Source organism: Gambusia affinis, linkage group LG11 (genome assembly GCF_019740435.1).
Source record: "Gambusia affinis linkage group LG11, SWU_Gaff_1.0, whole genome shotgun sequence".
Lineage (NCBI taxonomy): Eukaryota > Metazoa > Chordata > Actinopteri > Cyprinodontiformes > Poeciliidae > Gambusia > Gambusia affinis.
Genome location: NC_057878.1, coordinates 7,200,169 through 7,217,301, shown reverse-complemented (window position 1 = coordinate 7,217,301; position 17,133 = coordinate 7,200,169). Strand labels below are relative to the sequence as shown.

Sequence of the window (17,133 nt, the reverse complement as noted above, 5' to 3'; positions counted from 1 at the left end):
AAAACAAGAAAAAAGTAACTGCCAGTAAATCAAATGTAACAAGATGCATTTATCTCATCAGCCCTTATAATATTTTACTAATCGTCATGGGAACCATCAAGATGGTTTTTTTGGAAGTGCTTTTGGTTTTGAACTCTCAACATTCAATGCCATTTCTACTCGCTGCTGTTGAGTTATGAGGATTAAACAGTGGAATTATATTTATATTTACTGAACTCTCTCTGATATTAAAGTTGGTTTATAATCCAAAAGACAAAAAAAATAAAATAACTGAAAAATTTGTTTTCCCGGAACTATACTTCCTCCAGTTTATCGTTACAAAAAGGAGGAAAGTTTTCTTTCTTTTTACACCATAACTGCTCATCACTCAACTATACGGTTTTAAAACTGTGAAAAGGAAAACTAACCTTGCGGTCCTCCTTAAAGAGTTCTGCTGCGGTGGTGAAGTGAGGGACGGCATTCTTACAGTGTGGACACCCTGAAAGAAAAGAAACAGGTAGAGATTTAGAAAATATTATTGACATTTAGGGGCTAAATGGAAAATTAGAGAGGAAATGATGTCTGTGTTTACCATATAAATATATTTGTTGCCATATAGACTCAAGCATTTTTTTTATTGCTGGCACAAAAAAAAAACAAAAAACACTAGCTCTCTGGTTACACCCTGCGTTCGCTATTCATGCAGTAAATCAGCAAAGATTTTATAGGAGTCTTGCAAATTTCCAAAAGGTGGAAGAAAATATAATCAGTTGCATATTCAATCACATAAAATTTACAATAATCAGGAGGATTTTTTTGGGGGGGGATTCCAGCAACAAAATGCAAACCTGGTGTTTTTCTAACAGCCTGTTTGCTAATAACACATCTTCTTCATTAAGCTGAAGCTCGACATTCTGTGGGCACGGCTCGTTTGTTTTGTTCTCTTCTTGTTAATGTCAAGTACGCAGATCTTCTCCTCTGTTCATTATCATCAAACTGTCAGAAATGTTAAAAGGTGAAATAAAAGCGAGAACGCATCTTGAGGAGAGAATTATACATGTCAACAGGCAGTTTGACATAAAAGCTTTTCATGTGGAGAGGTAGGAGTAAATTACCGGCCCAGTCAGCACACGACAGACAGACGTTTGAAATACTTTTACATTAACGGAAATGTACACAGTTTGCCGTTTTAAGTTATAAAAGAGCCAAATGTTTTCTTAAAATCCACTTAAATTTGTTTTTCAAATATAGATCTAAAGTAATATACATGTTTATATTGAGTTGTTAAAAGCTTGTCGACGGTAAACACTCACAACAGTCAATAACTGTAGATACACAGAACATCTATATATATATATATATATATACACACACACACACATAATGTGGAATGCAGCAAAAATGATAAACTGGGAAATTAATAATTTTTGAAAAATATTCACCATTTCTTTTTTTTAAGAATTTATTATTATTATTATTATTATTATTATTATTATTATTATTATTATTATTATTATTATTATTATTATTATTATTATTATTATTATTATTTTTAGGTTTAAAAAAAAAAGAAGATCAAAACTTTTGCAAAAAGACGATGGATACATTTTCTTGTGTGGGTTGCTATGCTAAGCATCGTTTTCATACTGAGAAAAAGAAAACTGGATCTACAAATTTTTCATTTTTAGCCAAAGATATTAATAGCATGCAGACATTTCTCATTTCTGAAATAAAAACGCTGGCATTCAAAATACACGATAGAATTTATCCCGCTAATTAATTTCTTCAATCCAAATTTGATTTGGATCAGTGCTGACAGGGTTTTTGTTTTTATTACTCATGTTGAAGTTTCTTTTTTCTTTTTCTTTCACAAGGTTAGTAGTGACTAATTGTGAAAGATTGTGGTTTTATTCTGAGAATCGTTTTAGAATTTGACTTAGACAGCACAACGCTTTTTGCCAATAAATCTTGATTCTTTCAAACTAACCCATTTGCAAAATGGCCTGTTTTTGTTTTACAAATCCCCCAAACTTTTTCTTTACGAGAATATTTACCTTAATTTTCAAAATGTGAAATTTTAGGCTTATTTCACAAAAACTCTTTAGCCAATTATTTTCAGAATGAAAGCATTTGCAAATAAAGCAAAAACAGATTTCTTCGCAGCAGAATAAGTTAATATTTCAGTCTATGCTTAGTTCAGACAACAGCTTAAAGAAATGTAGTAATGTTTGATTGTGGTTGAGTGGTTTTCTCCTTTTACACTCTTGATTCAGGCTTCACTTTTTTAACACAATGTTTTAGCCACAATGTCTTGACGATGCATTGTGGGTAAAAAAAAAAATAAAAAATAAATAAATAAATAAAAATAAAAAGACAAAACGACATACAGTTTATCCCATCTTACAGTCTCAGAAAAGTCTTAACGTTTTATCCAAAATGAGCACAATAGAAATAGACTTCTCCTTTAAGCTACAATGTAAGTAACCATGTACTGTATTTAATCAGTGTCACAGCTGACTAAAACAATATTAAATGATAACTCCAGATATGAGATTCACGTTTAACGTCAGCGTCGCGATGATAAAACGACGCATCTGTTCTGCGCCGCTTGTGTTTTTTCTTTTCTTTCTTTTTTTTTTTTAAAGCTGCTGCAATAAATAAGGTTTCAACATAAAAGGTTCTTTACTGAACCGTGAAAACAACTCAAAGGTCTTCTGTTAATAGAAGCTTACATTCTAAGTGCACTCATTTACCTGCCTTTTCCATTATCACAATTAGCCCTCAGTTCCCCAATTTTTCATTTTGCGTGAAGACGCTTGCCGCAGAGTTATTAAACAGCTCACACGTTTAATGAATCAAACAGTTTTAATTAACTGACCAAGCCACTACTAAGCAGATGGTCCCTAATGATTATTGGGCAAATAAAAACAAAGCCTTATCTTAATGCATAAGTAGTGTTTAGAGTGGCTCTTTTATTTTAGTGATGAGTTGTCCTGAGGTCTAGAACCCTGTTTAATTATTGAGGAAAAAATAAAATAAAATAAAAAAATAAAGTGCTCATTTTTTGGCTGGGAGAAGCAAATTATAGGTACAAACGTAGCTGCTGCGATGATCTGCTGTTTGGGTTTTTGACTGTGTAAATTAACTTAATTTAAAAATGTTAAATTAAGCAAATTTAAAATGTTTAAGCTAATTTTGAATTAGCTTAAAAATGTTTAAGCTAATTTTTCTCTTTCTTTTCTTAATCCACTTAGCGTAGAAGACGAGCTGCACAGTTTATTTAAAAACAAAAATAAGATTTGTTTTTAGAAATGGCCACTTGTAGTCTAATTAGTCCATATATATCTGATTGGATTTGACATTAGAAACTATATATACGCACACGTCAGCTCAGGTTTGCTATAGATAAAACCTAAATTAAACCAACAAAAAAAATCCATCAGTATGTGACTAAAAATCATTTAAAATATATTAATAATATATTATTAATAGTATAATATACTAAAATATATTATACTATTATTTTTTCCGAGGCTTTCAAAGCCGGCAGCAACGTCACTAACCAGAAGTCAATGGGCAGCAAATATTGATGCCGTGCAGTTTACTTTATGACTGCGTCAAAGTAAAACATAAAAGATTACAAAGTACAAGAAAGATCAGCCTGCTCTACGTTATTGATATCCTCACATGAGTGATATTAATGCCAATATTATCAAGTCATAACAAATCCTTTTAATAGTCTCTGCTAAGCGACATCGATAAAATATCTGAATTGTAAGTATTCAGCAATCTGCTTTTAAACCAGCAGCAGACTAAGCTCTTTGATTCTCATTTACGAAATAACTTACAGGAGAGAGCAGACAAAAACTCAGAGGCTACGTTTAGTTTTTCCAAGAAAAATTATTAAACAAAAGCACTTGAGATATATTTCGTCTTCAGTAGATTTTTGCAAACAACAAAATTATCCCTCCAAGTGAAAGTGATCGTCCTTTTTACTCTTCTGTAACTTTTCTGCCTTGCAAAAGCATTCATACGTTGGCCAAAAAGTTCAAGCTGCAGCATTTAACTTTCATGACAAATGTGTTTTTTTTACATATTTGCTAAACCTGTCTCATACTTTTCTGTCACAATCTGTGAAAATCTCCAAAAACTGCCTCAGAAACACATTTAGTAATTAAAAAAAAAAAACACAGCGCCGCAGACAACTAGGTGATCACATACGGCAGTAAAACGAACGAGATTTCTCCTGTGCTTTTCAAACATCGCTAACCTTGATTTATTTGCTAGCGTCTGCGTTTCATCTGAACCTTAATTAAGAGAAGCCTGTGAACTGATCAGAACCAAAGGGAGCGGGGTGCAGGTGGCGTGGGCAGGCAGGCATGACGGGGCGCTGATGCTGCTTGATGTACATCTGGACTCTTCCTTTGTAGACGCTAACACCAAAGAACCGGCAGAGGAAGCAGCCCGGCCGGTCCGCCGCCTCGGACTTTGAAGTCCGAAAATCAGAAACAAAGCGCCAAAAATACATAGAAGCGCAGGAACATCATGTGTCTGAGAGAGAATTTTATGAATGACTGTTTTTCTATTGTTTAGAAATGTTGTCCTCTCTCAACCTGCTGATTTTTTTTCAAACACTTCGCAGGATGAAGTGCTTGAATCTAATCAAGGTCTTTTCCTGCAGTCAGTCAGGTTCATGTGAAAACGGAATTAAATTTCGCAGATGCAGATAAATCTCTCGTCAGCCGGTGAAGAAATTATTTCCTGTATCTCTTAAAATTACTCACCATTCTGCTAAAAACAATGTAGTGAAATCTCAGATTCTTCTACCGCAACAAAACAAGAACTACTTTTAAAACATAAAATAAAACACAATGCTTTTATCTGAGGCTGCATGTTTGATGGGAATTCTGTATTTCCTAGACAGCTGACGGAGATTTCCAATGTTATTTTTTCATTTTTCAAGACCTTTCTGAAGCACTTATTACAGACACCCTTTTTGAACTTTTGAATCCTGAAATCTATTCTCAGAAATGTGAGTCACTCCTTGTCCTCCCTGTGGATTAGGTGGAGTTGATGTATGCGCTGCAGAGAGGAGACTGGTGAGAAACCTCTGAGACGCACACGGACGCCGGTTTAAAACCGGAACACGATCGCAAACAAGCTCGCCAAAAAACAGAGCTGCGATTTCACCCGATAAGTTTTCCAAATGTCTATTTCAAATCATAGGAACAGCTTTTTACTTCTGAATACATTATTCTAACATCGTACCAAGCAGATTTGAGAGAACTAAAAAAAAAACAATAAGTCTTACAGGGAGCATAAAACATGACCAAAGCATGCTTCTTCTTCTTCAGAGCTTCTCTGAAATCCTCTGAGCCAAGATGGCTGACACTGGAGGGCCTGTCCTCCCAAGACTGCTCTGGTGGCGGAGGAGCCTGGGGACTGCAGAGATAAAAATACCATCATGACAGCAACAATCCTATTTTAATGTGTACAGTAACAAATCAAGTCACCATTTATAATGTGTATTTTGTACATTTTTTGTAGGTTAACTTAAGTGCGACATTAAAATTTATTTGACTTAAAAAACTGCAGAAATAGGAGAAATCTGTAATCAGGGCAAATATTTTCACAATACTAAAACGTTGGATAAAAACTATTGACATTTATGGTAAATTTTTTTAAAGATGATTACTTATACATCCATTAAAATAAAGAGGGGTTTTTTCAGGTTTCATGACTGAGATTTAAGACCAGTATGAAGAACATTTAAGACCTGTATTAATGGTATATTTTATATTGTAGTGCCAAGGTTTTTCTTTCCCAGAATGCACCTGGCCTGGTACGGGTTGGCAACAGACGTGAGCCAGTGGCTAATACAACTGCAGATAATTTATACTTACTAATAATAGATGTAAAAAAATAAAAAAAAAAGCTAGCTGGGCAGCACGGGTTTATTAGCAGCTAATTAGCGGTAGCCTCAACCCCCTTCTGTGTAAGAGCGCAATGAAGATGTCTGAGTGTAACTCAAACGTTTTCGCCCGACAGAAAGTCTCATGAGAAACACAAACTGCATAGCATACACAAGATAAAGTAGCCCTGCCAGGACAAACATAAGACGTGATTATTTAAGACCAGCTTACATTTTCTAAAACAAATTTAAGAATTTAAGGCTTTTTAAGGACGCCCTGGACACCCTGAAATGCATTCAAACCACAATTTTCACTCCAGCTGTGACTTAACTCTTAAAAGTTTGTGATAATATAACAAGAGACGCCTTAGAGAAACAAGTTGGGATTTCCAGCGCTTTAATTAATATAACTATTGCCATTGTCATTTTATGACAAATACAACAGATAACGTATTTATCAGGCCTGCATCAGCTAGCTACATTGTGCCAGCTACACTGGCGCATTTCACACCGACGCCTTAAAAGCCGAGGCTCGACTCGGAACACGCGTCCATTAGACAAAAGGTGAAGAGCCGACGTCTCGTTAAAGTGTGTCGCGCCGGTGACTCACTTGTGCATGAACTCGATGATCTTGTCTTTGCTTCGGAGGTGTGGGAGTGTGTACTTTTCTTCCCCTTTCTCAAAATACTTGACGGTGGGGAAACCGGAGATCTTGAAGCGATCTCCCACAGCCTTGTGCACCGTGGCATCGACTGCTGCCAGCACGCCGGGGCTCTGTGGAGGAGAAGCAACATCCGAGTCGCATTACCACTTTTAGAAGTCTGCTGCAAGGATTTAAATCAGTACTGGTAATTTAGTAGAGTAAGCTGGAGCTGCAGTAGATTGCAGAAGATAAATAGCAGCAAAAGTAACAGAAATACAAGGAGTGGGAATGCAGTAGACGTTACACAAATGATGCAAGAACAAGAACGGAAAAAAATGTCAATGATGGTGTAATGTTTTGGACGCCGGTTTGACTAAGATGAAGTCAGACACAGATTGAAGAACAGATAAAGAAATAATGAGATATTTTATAGAAGCAGCAGGCATATTTTTACAATAACCAGCGGTGTGACGCCGCGCGGAGCAAAACAATGCATCTGCAATTAGTGGAAAGGAAATTTGCTTTAGGGATACAAATTAACACAAAGCAAAGTAAACTGCAGGAGGGCAGTGAGACAATTGTTATTTGTTTTACAAAACAATGAATAAAAAAGTAGAGCAGTGCAAATTTCCAAAACTTATTTCAACATGTTATCTCTTAGACAGAGTGAGTTATAACAGACTTAAAGCTTAGTTGTAACATTTGCAAAAATACTGTATATGAACGTACAAAATCCATGTACAGGTGAAAGATAAGACACCAATTCAATCTTCTAGTTTTTCCTCTTTTAGCTGTTTGTTATGGAGTGATGATCAGAAACTCGGGTTTTTTTTAAAACTTCTCCAAAGCAGAAAATCTTTTCTGCTCTTCTCCATGAACTTGAGTGGGAGTTGTCTGGAAACATTTATTTAGACATGATCTCAAAGTGACTGGACGTCTACAACGCTCCAACCAATGAGACAAAAGCTCTGTGTAACAACAAAACCCTTCGTCACGAGTCGACAGTCACACTTTAGCTTAGGACACATTCTATCGTATTTTCATTTATTATTTTTTTCTTTGCTACATCTGTTTGCACTGTGCTGGTTTCCCCCATGTCTACAGATTTCCCCCACCAGGGATAAATCTGTAGACATGGACAAGACTAATGGACAACAGGCTAATTGTCAGAAAATGGAAGAAACTCAAGATGGCTGTCAGTCGTCAGACTGGGGCTTCCATGCGAGGCCTAATCTTGTGGAGAATTAGTGATCATGATTGGAGGACGTAGAGTGGCCTAGCCAGAATCCAGACCTGGCGTCTTTGGAGGAAGCTAAAACTCTGTGTTGCCTATAGCAACAGCCCCGAAACCTTGAACGGTCTGGAGAAGACATGTGTGGAGAAGTGGGGACAAAATTCCTGCTGCGGCGTCCCGAACCATGTCAAGAACTACAGGAAGAACTGACCTCTGACCTCGGAAACAAAAGTTTGTGCAACAAATGTTCACTTCTATTTTCCCCACTCGTATGAAAATGCTTATTTAATGTAATAAAATGCTAAATTATTTAAAAATTATACAGTGTGATCTTCTAGATGTTTTTTTTTTTTTTTTTAGATTTTGTCTCTCACAGTTGAGGTGTACCTACAATAAAAATTACAGATGTCTCTGCTCTTTATAAGTGGTGAAACCTGAAAAATCTGTGTTACATTAAATGCTTATTTTCCCCTCTGTATTTCGGTCTAAGGTTTCAACTTCTAAATGTGCAAAGCGGACACAGAAATCCCCCCAAAAAATGTGTTTCTACAAAGTGCTCACTAAAGGGTGTCAGGGTGAGAGTGAATATAAAAGCACACCACACTTTTCAGAATTTCTTCTAAAGAAAAAGCAAACGAATAGGAGAGCAATGGACAATTTCCTTTTTGTTTCACAGAATTGATGGAATAGAGCAATATGTCGTGTTAGCATATCTAAAAAAATCCCAACAAAATTCATTCCAGTTTTGTACTGGGAGAAAATCTGGAAAGCTTCAATGGACATATAACGCTGAAGGCCTGTGAAGTAAAGAAAGGAAAGGCTGAATAGATAAATTAAGCATTTCAAGTGGATTAGGGAGTGCAAGCGATGCAACTCTGCAAAAGGTTTCAGACAGACGCTCTAATAATACACTCAAAATGAAGGTGAAACCAAATTTCAAAACACAGCCCAACACGTTCAACTCAAGAAAAACAAGAAGGAGAAGAAAAAAACCCCTCAGTTATACAGGGTGAGACCAACTCCTCTCCATTAATATTAGATAATAGCCAGGATTTTGCTATTGACCTCCATGGTTGGGCACAGAGCCACAAGGACAAAGGCCAAGTGTGCGGCAGAGCAGCGCTGAGGGATGAGGTCAACCGGCTGGACCGACCGGCGGAGGCCCAGCCCCAGGCTTGGGAGTGTGAGGTTTAAACAGAAAACAGCAAGAAAGAGAGAGAGAGAAAGAGAGAAAGAGAGAAAGAGAGAGAGAGAGAGAGAGAGAGAGAGAGAGAGAGGAGGACCACACCCGACTAATCAGAAACACATCCAGAACTGGGCTGCAGCAGCCAACAACCGCAGGTGAAGGAGGCTGGATAATCACGATCTGTTCGTGAGGCGCAGCTACGTCACGCAAAAGTACGGAGTACGAAAGACAAAACGCTTACGGACAAGCATGCAGCTCACATGTAAACAAAGTCCCAGAAACTTACATCTGCGGCTTTGTTGAGTACTTCGGCCGCTTCGTCATACTCTGGCTTCATTTTCTTGCAGTGGCCGCACCCTGCAGGATCCCAGAGAGCACACGTTAGAGCCAAACAGATGGGTTTTATTCAGCTGCAGCGTTAATCAATAAAGTTACAGTAAACAAAAGAGCATTTCATGTGTGCTAATCAGAGTCACACATGAAAAGGATTTAAATGAACGATTTCTTAATTTGGCACAACAAAAAAAGGACAAAATTCTAGCAAGTAACTTTGGTCTAGATTCAATTGGAAATAAATTAGACAATTAAAATTAAACAAAATTAACCTGCAAGTAGAATAGAATAGAATAGAAAAATGTGAATCCATACAAATTATTTTTTGAGTTGATGTTTTTGTTTTTTTGTAAATCTCTATTGTTTAAATAAATTTTTGGGATAAAAGGGCAGATATTATAAGATTTCTTTTTTTTTTTTTCTTTATGCTGCCTTTGACTTCATTGATTGTTTTTTTTTTTCTAGTATATATAATAGTTTTGTTTTTATTGAAAGGAAGAAATTTCCTAATTTTTCAGGAGGACATAGGAGCTGGTTTTAAGTAAATTATTCCTATATATTAATAAAAAAATAAACAATAAATTGAATAATCTGCCAACAGAACAAGCACTTTTTCATATAAGTGTAAAGATTACTTAAAATAAGTTCCTACTGTGGAGAAGCTACTTTTAAATTAGCTTTGTCACTAGAAACTAGACAAAAAAAATACTTGAGACTTTTTGCATTTTTGCAGTGTAAGATGACTGTAAAGAACCAGGTGCATGTCTGATTAGAAATGATAAAAATAGGGCGTGCCGCGGTGGCGTAGTGGATAGCGCGACCCATGTTTGGAGGCCTTGAGTCCTCGACGTGGCCGTCGCGGGTTCGATTCCCGGACCCGGCGACATTTGCCGCATGTCTTCCCCCTTCTCCTGTCAGCCTACTTTCATATGAAGGACACTAGAGCCCACAAAAAGACCCCCTGGAGATGTTAAATGCTGAATCACCAATCAGATCAAAGTTGCATCGTAGCCCCTCTGAATAGCAATGGAATGGCGAAGTGCATCATTTTCCCCCCTTCGAAGTTCTTATAATGCCATATGAAATCAATGCGACTACGTCTTCTCAAAAAAACTTCCTTCTGTCAGAGAAGTTTAATGGTGAGATTTCTACCCGTGTGTACGAGAAAGGAGAACTCTGGCAAACTCAACGGGACTTGGAGCCCAGATTTTGTCGTGTGTTATTAGGGGGAAGATTTTTACGAGACGGGGGCAGTTCAGTGATTTGACGCCGACATGCTCGGCTACGGCTAGCTTCATGGAGAGCAGAGGGTTGGGGCGTCGGAGGAGTCGACGGCAAAGTCAGTCACTGCAGAGGCGACGTGACAGATGAGTTAATCTGAGAAGCTTTCAGTCGACTGGGTCCAGACATTTCAATCCATCCGAGTGTACAACTTCATCTGCATGACGACAGGAAACCCCACTGAGCACGAATTCAAAAATAAAAGTGGAGAAATATGTTTTCTGGTACTTTTATTATTATTATTACTTTTGGACCACTCCAGTCCTAACAACCAGACATACCTCAATCAGAAATATTCAATCCCCTCGCGTGACGACACTGCAGCAATGTGGATGGAAAATAATGACAAAACCTTTTTAACAATTTAGGTTTCACTCATCTGGACAATAGAAGTTCACTTCACAAACAAATCTGTGTAGAAAATAAGCTTCAGTCATCACATTAAACATACTTTTCAGACTTCTTTTCACAGTCGAGTGCAACTTTTTTCCCCCCTTCCTTGCGACTAATACTCAAAAGAAAATTACAATATTCATACACACTGTTAGCCTTTGCTGTATTTTCTACAGCTAAATACCGCAAAATGCCCAGTAAAACTAACATAAAACATCTTTACAATTAGTTACTGTAATTTGCATTGCATTATGGGTAGTATTACAGTAACTTACTGTATGTTTTGTAGTTGCAGTAAATTTCTGTTTACACATTGCAGTAGTGGTACTGTTTTTATATTATCTTGCACTGTTAGCCTTTACTGTATTTTTTACAGCTTAATACAGCAAAATGCCCAGTAAACTAACATAAAACATCTTTACAATTAGTTACTGTAATTTGCATTGCATTATGGGTATAGTACATAGCATTACAGTAACTTACTGTATGTTTTGAAGTTGTAATTTACTGTTTACACATTGCAGTAGTGGTACTGCACTTATAATGTCTTTGCGCTGGCCATGTAAGAATTCTATTTGATTTCCAACGGTCATCATAGATGTTTCATCGTGGTTCTCTGTTTCTGTATTTTTACTCCTTTAGTGGTTAACATATTTTAAGGCAGAAAGAGAGCATGTATTTTTGTTTTTTTCACATCCTAGCTAACATTAATATGCAGTTTATCTAGCTACGTCATCAAGGGTGGCTTCGCCCAACGTTTTCTGATGACGTTTGTTTTAAACTCCGAAGCTTTTTCCGTCCAAGTGCAAGTGCAGCTCTGTCGCTGTGGGCTCACACTGCTTCAGCTCTTCGCAATACAGGTAAAAAAACACTTAGAAAACTGTTTGAAGCCAATGTATATTTTAGATGGAGCTAACGTAACTTATAGCATCATGCTATAATGCTATTACTTAGCATGAGGTGAAAGATAGAAAAATATGATGGTGTTATTTTTTGAGCTGGTTAACGTTAGCTAAGGTGCTAATTTTACCGAAGGTTTTAGCTTGGCTTTTGCCGCTAAATCTTCCTCGAACGACTAGCTTTGGGTTGAGATAAGCTCAGTGCTGAGTGTCTGTTAGCATTGTTGTTACATCCTTTGTCGAACAATATAACGTTAACTGATAATTGATCCCCCCTTTTTTAAAAAAATACATCTAACTGTTCATTTGTTTAAGCCATGACCTTGCAAATGTTAAGAGTGCAGATTAGCTAGGTCAACAAGGATGAATTCTAACGTTGTTCTTTTTTTCTTTTTGTCAGATGACTTTTTTAACTCCCAAGCTTTTTCCTCCAAGTGGCTGTGCAGTTTTGTCCTGCTGAGTGCTAACATAGTTTCAACTCTTGAAAAGACAAGACAACAGGTAAAAAGACAGCTCTTCAAACATATTTGAAGCCACAAAATAATCTGGAAATGTAGAGGAGCAGCTAACCTAATCTATAACTTTGAGCTTGCTACAGCTAGTTAGCCTGCTAAAGTACCATTACATCTCCAACATAGTGTATAAGAGTCTGTAAATGAGGACAAAGGTGGAAAACATTCAAGTGGTTTCTGTTATTTTTTGAGTTGGTTCAGCCACAGTGGCAGGTGGACAAAAAAGTTAATTTCCAACCCTGGTTCCATATAAGGACTGTTCACCTGTTTAAACCATGCTCTTGCAAATTTAAAGTTAAGTCAGTACTAACAGGTGCAACTATGTACAGGTGTAAATTCTGCAGCATTTGTACTTCAGAATTTAGAGAATTTTGTACTCATGTGAAGAAACATCAACACACAGCTAATTATCGGTTTCGTTGTGGAATAGAGCAATGTCCTACTTCCGTCAGAGAAAAATAAAACATTTAGAAGAAAAAGAGGACTCAATCTTCATCTTGGTTGATGTAATTTTATATCGACTCTTAACTTAAAACACACATCTTAAATCAGAATTGTTCAATTAATTTGTTAAAGGGATCAATTCACCCAAATTACAAACATTTTGTTAACCCATATTGTACTTAGCCATTCAGATACTGTATTTGTGGAATGTAATGCTTTAAAAAATCCGTTTAGCCTCACAAACTGTCATTCACATCCGTTGTTTCAGAGTGGTAGCAGGATGTAGGGGTAAAGTCTAGTCTAGTCTCTGGGGTGAGGTTCTCAAAAACCTGTTGTAATCTGGGTGAACTGGCCCTTTAAATATAAATTACTACCAGTAATTCATATTTAAGAGTTTTCCTTTTATGTTTCAAAGGTATCTTCCACCAAGATGTCTGTTGAGATGGAAATGACCGTACTACACCAAGGGTAATCATGCTTAAGAGGAATATTTTCTATCACTATAATTTTTTGTAGCAATGTATGTAATAGTTATGGTAGTCTGTACTTTTACTCACTAGCGTTAGCCTGACAAGGGTTTGTCTATTTTAGGAAATAGCTTGATGTCTGCAACCCGGTGGATGGTCAGTATGGAGGAGAAGGTATTTTTCAAGCCTGAGCAACTACATGACTTTGCCAGCGTCCTTGCTGTCTTTTTGGGTCATATTATGACTTCAATCTGGAGTATCAGGAGTCAGCATCCACCACGCTGGAGATGATACAACGGTAAGTACTTACACCAAGCCATTTATGAATTAAATTTAATGACAGTTTGACTGATGATGAAGAACCATAGCTGATTGCTGTATTGTATGTCTTCATTTTAAAAAATACAATTAATATATTTTATTTCTGTTAAAAGATTTTTTGTGAGGATCAATCCAGATGTTGGTACCAAATGCACAGCCAAAGTCAGTACAATCTGCAAGACGGGAAGTCTTGTCAAGAGGAAAGTAGTCAGTGTCAACTCCCGGATCAACACCTTCCTCAAACGACTCGCTGAATTTGAATGGAGGACTTCCAACTAGGTAAGCATTTTACCAAATGTTTATTATTTTATTGTCTTTTCCTCCTATCTTGCATGTTCTGACTTTACTTTAGGCTTTTTAATATGATTTTAATGATTATTTATAAATGGCATGTGATTCCTACACAATAGTCCTTTAGAGTAGCCTGCATCTTTTCTGTGTCCGTGGTAAAAAGTGGATGTCGCTGCATCTCTTACTAAATCACAGAAATGTATAAGTGTGTAGTCGTTTAATTGAGGTGTTTTTTTTAATATTATGCAGTTTTCAGTTTATTAAGCACACCTTTGCAGTGATCCGTCAGCACCAACAAAATGACTGAAAAGATTGTTATGACATGTTGTATTTCATCGTCTCCTTGGGGACATTTGCAGGGTCTCAATACAGTACGCAATCGTTTGAATTAGTGAAGACTGACTGACTGCTTTTGCCATAAACAATCCAAAAACCTGAAGTGAAGCCAGTCCTGCTCATTCTTTATGCAGCTTCTATTATCACTTCAGTGTAATTGATTTTTTTTTTAAAGAAATTATCAACTTAATGCTGCTTTATGCCAATGATTTTATGCATTTGGACATTGTCACTTCAGCTTAATTTGTCAGCCTTCCTGTCGATTTGAAAATGTAGATAACTTCCTGACCATCTCATGACCTCCCACATCGTCTGTCTTATTCTTTACAGTTCAGCTTCCACAAGATGGATCTCACTGATTTTGTTTGACAAATGGAATAAAAGTTCTTCTGATGTAGGAAATGCATCTGATGTAACAATATTTATTGATATGAATGCCTACCATATAGTACATTATCGCACTTGCACTGTTATTGTGATGTATTGTGTAACAGAGCACATTTAAGCTACTGTTTTCTGACAATGCAGCCTCTGCTGGTTTTTTAAATGAAGTATATTCTATATATTTTTTAAAAGTCAGTCTTTAATAGTTTATGGCTGGTACTTGATGCACACATGTTCATGTTGCTACATACATGTGCCATAAAAAATATTGACATGACCTGTAGTGTGTTCTATGGTTTTGTTGTTTTATAGCACATTATATTGTATTGTGACATTGTTCTTTATGACATTGTGAATATATAAATGGATTTTATTTCAACAAATCTGCTGAAAATAAATACCTGTTTTTATTCACAGTACTTGGACTAAAATTTCTTTTGTGAAACTTTTCGGTTTATGGTAAAATATTCTTGTATTAAAAAATGTAAACTTTAATTTACAGTAAAACTGACATTATGTTGTGAAACAAGTTTACAGTAGACCAGCTTTACTATAAAATACATTTACAGTTTTATGCTATAAACTACATTTACAGTAAAGCAGTTATAACTGCAAAGCACACTCACAGTAAAAATTAACTGTGAAATATCATGACAGTAAAGGTACTGTGGAATGGTAATTACAGTAACCTACTGGCAACACTGTTGCCAGTAAGGTACTGTAGAATGTCAATTACAGTAACTTACAGGCAACACTGTTGCCAGTAAGTTGCCAGTAAGTTACTGTAGAATGGTGATTACAGTAACTTACTGGCAACACTGTTGCCAGTAAGTTACTGTAGAATGGTGATTACAGTACCTTACTGGCAACACTGTTGCCAGTAAGTCGCCAGTAAGTTACTGTAGAATGGTGATTACAGTACCTTACTGGCAACACTGTTGCCAGTAAGGTACTGTAGAATGGTAATTACAGTACCTTGCTGGCAACAGTGTTGCCAGTAAGTTACTGTAATTACCATTCTACAGTAACTTACTGGCAACAGTGTTGCCAGTAAGTTACTGTAAAATTACAATAAAAAGTCTAACAGTGCAGATAGAAATCCTGTTGCGTAGACGTCAGAAAATGGATGCGATTGGAGCTTTTCGGGGCTCTTGCTGTGCACTGCTGGTCAGCTGAACTGAAGAGTGCTCCACCAAATAAGGCAAATGTGGCCGTTTTAAAATAAAAACTGACTAAATAATATTAATACACCGTCTGTTATTAATCAGTATATCAGAGGGGTGTATTAGTGCGACTCTATAAAGACAAGAAATGAGAAAAAAATGTGTGACTTGCATAAAAGCTGTGGATAATTAATTTTTAGTACGCCACATCTCTGTCCTTGCCTTGCTTGCATATAGCTGTAATTATGAACATTTATATTATTGTAGAAGAGGCAGAGCTAATTATTGGTTTGAACAAAAGCAATTATGTTTGTGTTCATATTTTTTTTGCATAATTACAAAAATTTACGCGATACCGTCATGGCAGGTTTATTATCCAGTGAGCGTCGTACCAGTTTAACAGGAAAACCATTCAATCCAGAAACGGGGAATGAAAAACTGTAAGTAAAAGAATGTAGAAGAAGAAAAAAACTAATGGCCTCATTTGCAAAATAAATACATCTTGTTTTTACAGAGATCTACACTCGCGGGACATTTTATAAGGTACACATTCATAGTTCCAGGTTTAATTCCCTTTGATCTACAGAACTGCCTTAATTCTTTGTGGAACAGCTTGAACAAAGCACCAGATCCGTTTGTCAAACCTATTTGGTCCAGGCTGACGTGATACGCGTCACCTGGGCACCAACTCTTTCCATCCCACCGCTGAAATTTGCTCTATTAGGTTGAGATTTATTGTCCTTGGAGGCTTTTGATTTACAGAAAACTCGTTGTCTTTGCCAATTTTGCCATTTTTCCAGACTGTAATTGCCCAATTCTGGTGAACTTAAAACTTTCTGTCCCTAACTCCCCTGAGCAGCGGCGTGTGTGTGCATGTGTGTGTGGTCTTTTGTTGCTGTGGCTTTTATCACCTCCAAAGGATGACGTGTCTTTACGTTGAAAGGAGATTCTGAATACCTTGGTTAGGGGCTTGCATCCAACATAACTTTAAATAAAAACAATTTATATATATATATTTATATATATAGGCATCCTCTCTGTTCCATCTAATGCCCAGAAAGAAGCGCCACAGAAAGAATGAAAAACTTTTCCTGAACTTGTTAAATTGCCCTTGTCATAACGGTTCAGGAAGTCCTTTCTTCAGAATAATAAGCAGAGCCGGTGGAGGTTATAAATCAAGAGTAATGCATGTCGTGGCAAAGAAAAGCTGTGTCTCTTTAAACTAAGTCTCCGTGGTGTTTGATTGTGCAGAGGGTGTTGAGGCTCAGCAGAGATGCAAAGTGATTCAGAGGACGTTTTATTTTTTTTTCCACAACCCTTCAAAATGATGAGCAAGAGAGAAAGCCCAAATGTCCG

The 17,133-nt window shown here is 36.7% G+C and overlaps 1 protein-coding gene across 1 annotated transcript in view; it reads right to left on the bottom strand.

Annotated features, from left to right (window-relative positions):
- Positions 1-17,133, bottom strand: part of pdia5 (protein disulfide isomerase family A, member 5) — a 69,499-nt gene that overhangs the window by 11,076 nt on the left and 41,290 nt on the right. Inside the window, exons 12-15 of the mRNA XM_044132813.1 lie at positions 9,240-9,310; positions 6,501-6,664; positions 5,291-5,421; positions 408-478 (exon numbers count right to left, since the gene is read on the bottom strand). Of these exons, the coding sequence (XP_043988748.1) occupies positions 408-478; positions 5,291-5,421; positions 6,501-6,664; positions 9,240-9,310 (437 nt within the window). The remainder of the gene's footprint in view (positions 1-407; positions 479-5,290; positions 5,422-6,500; positions 6,665-9,239; positions 9,311-17,133) is intronic.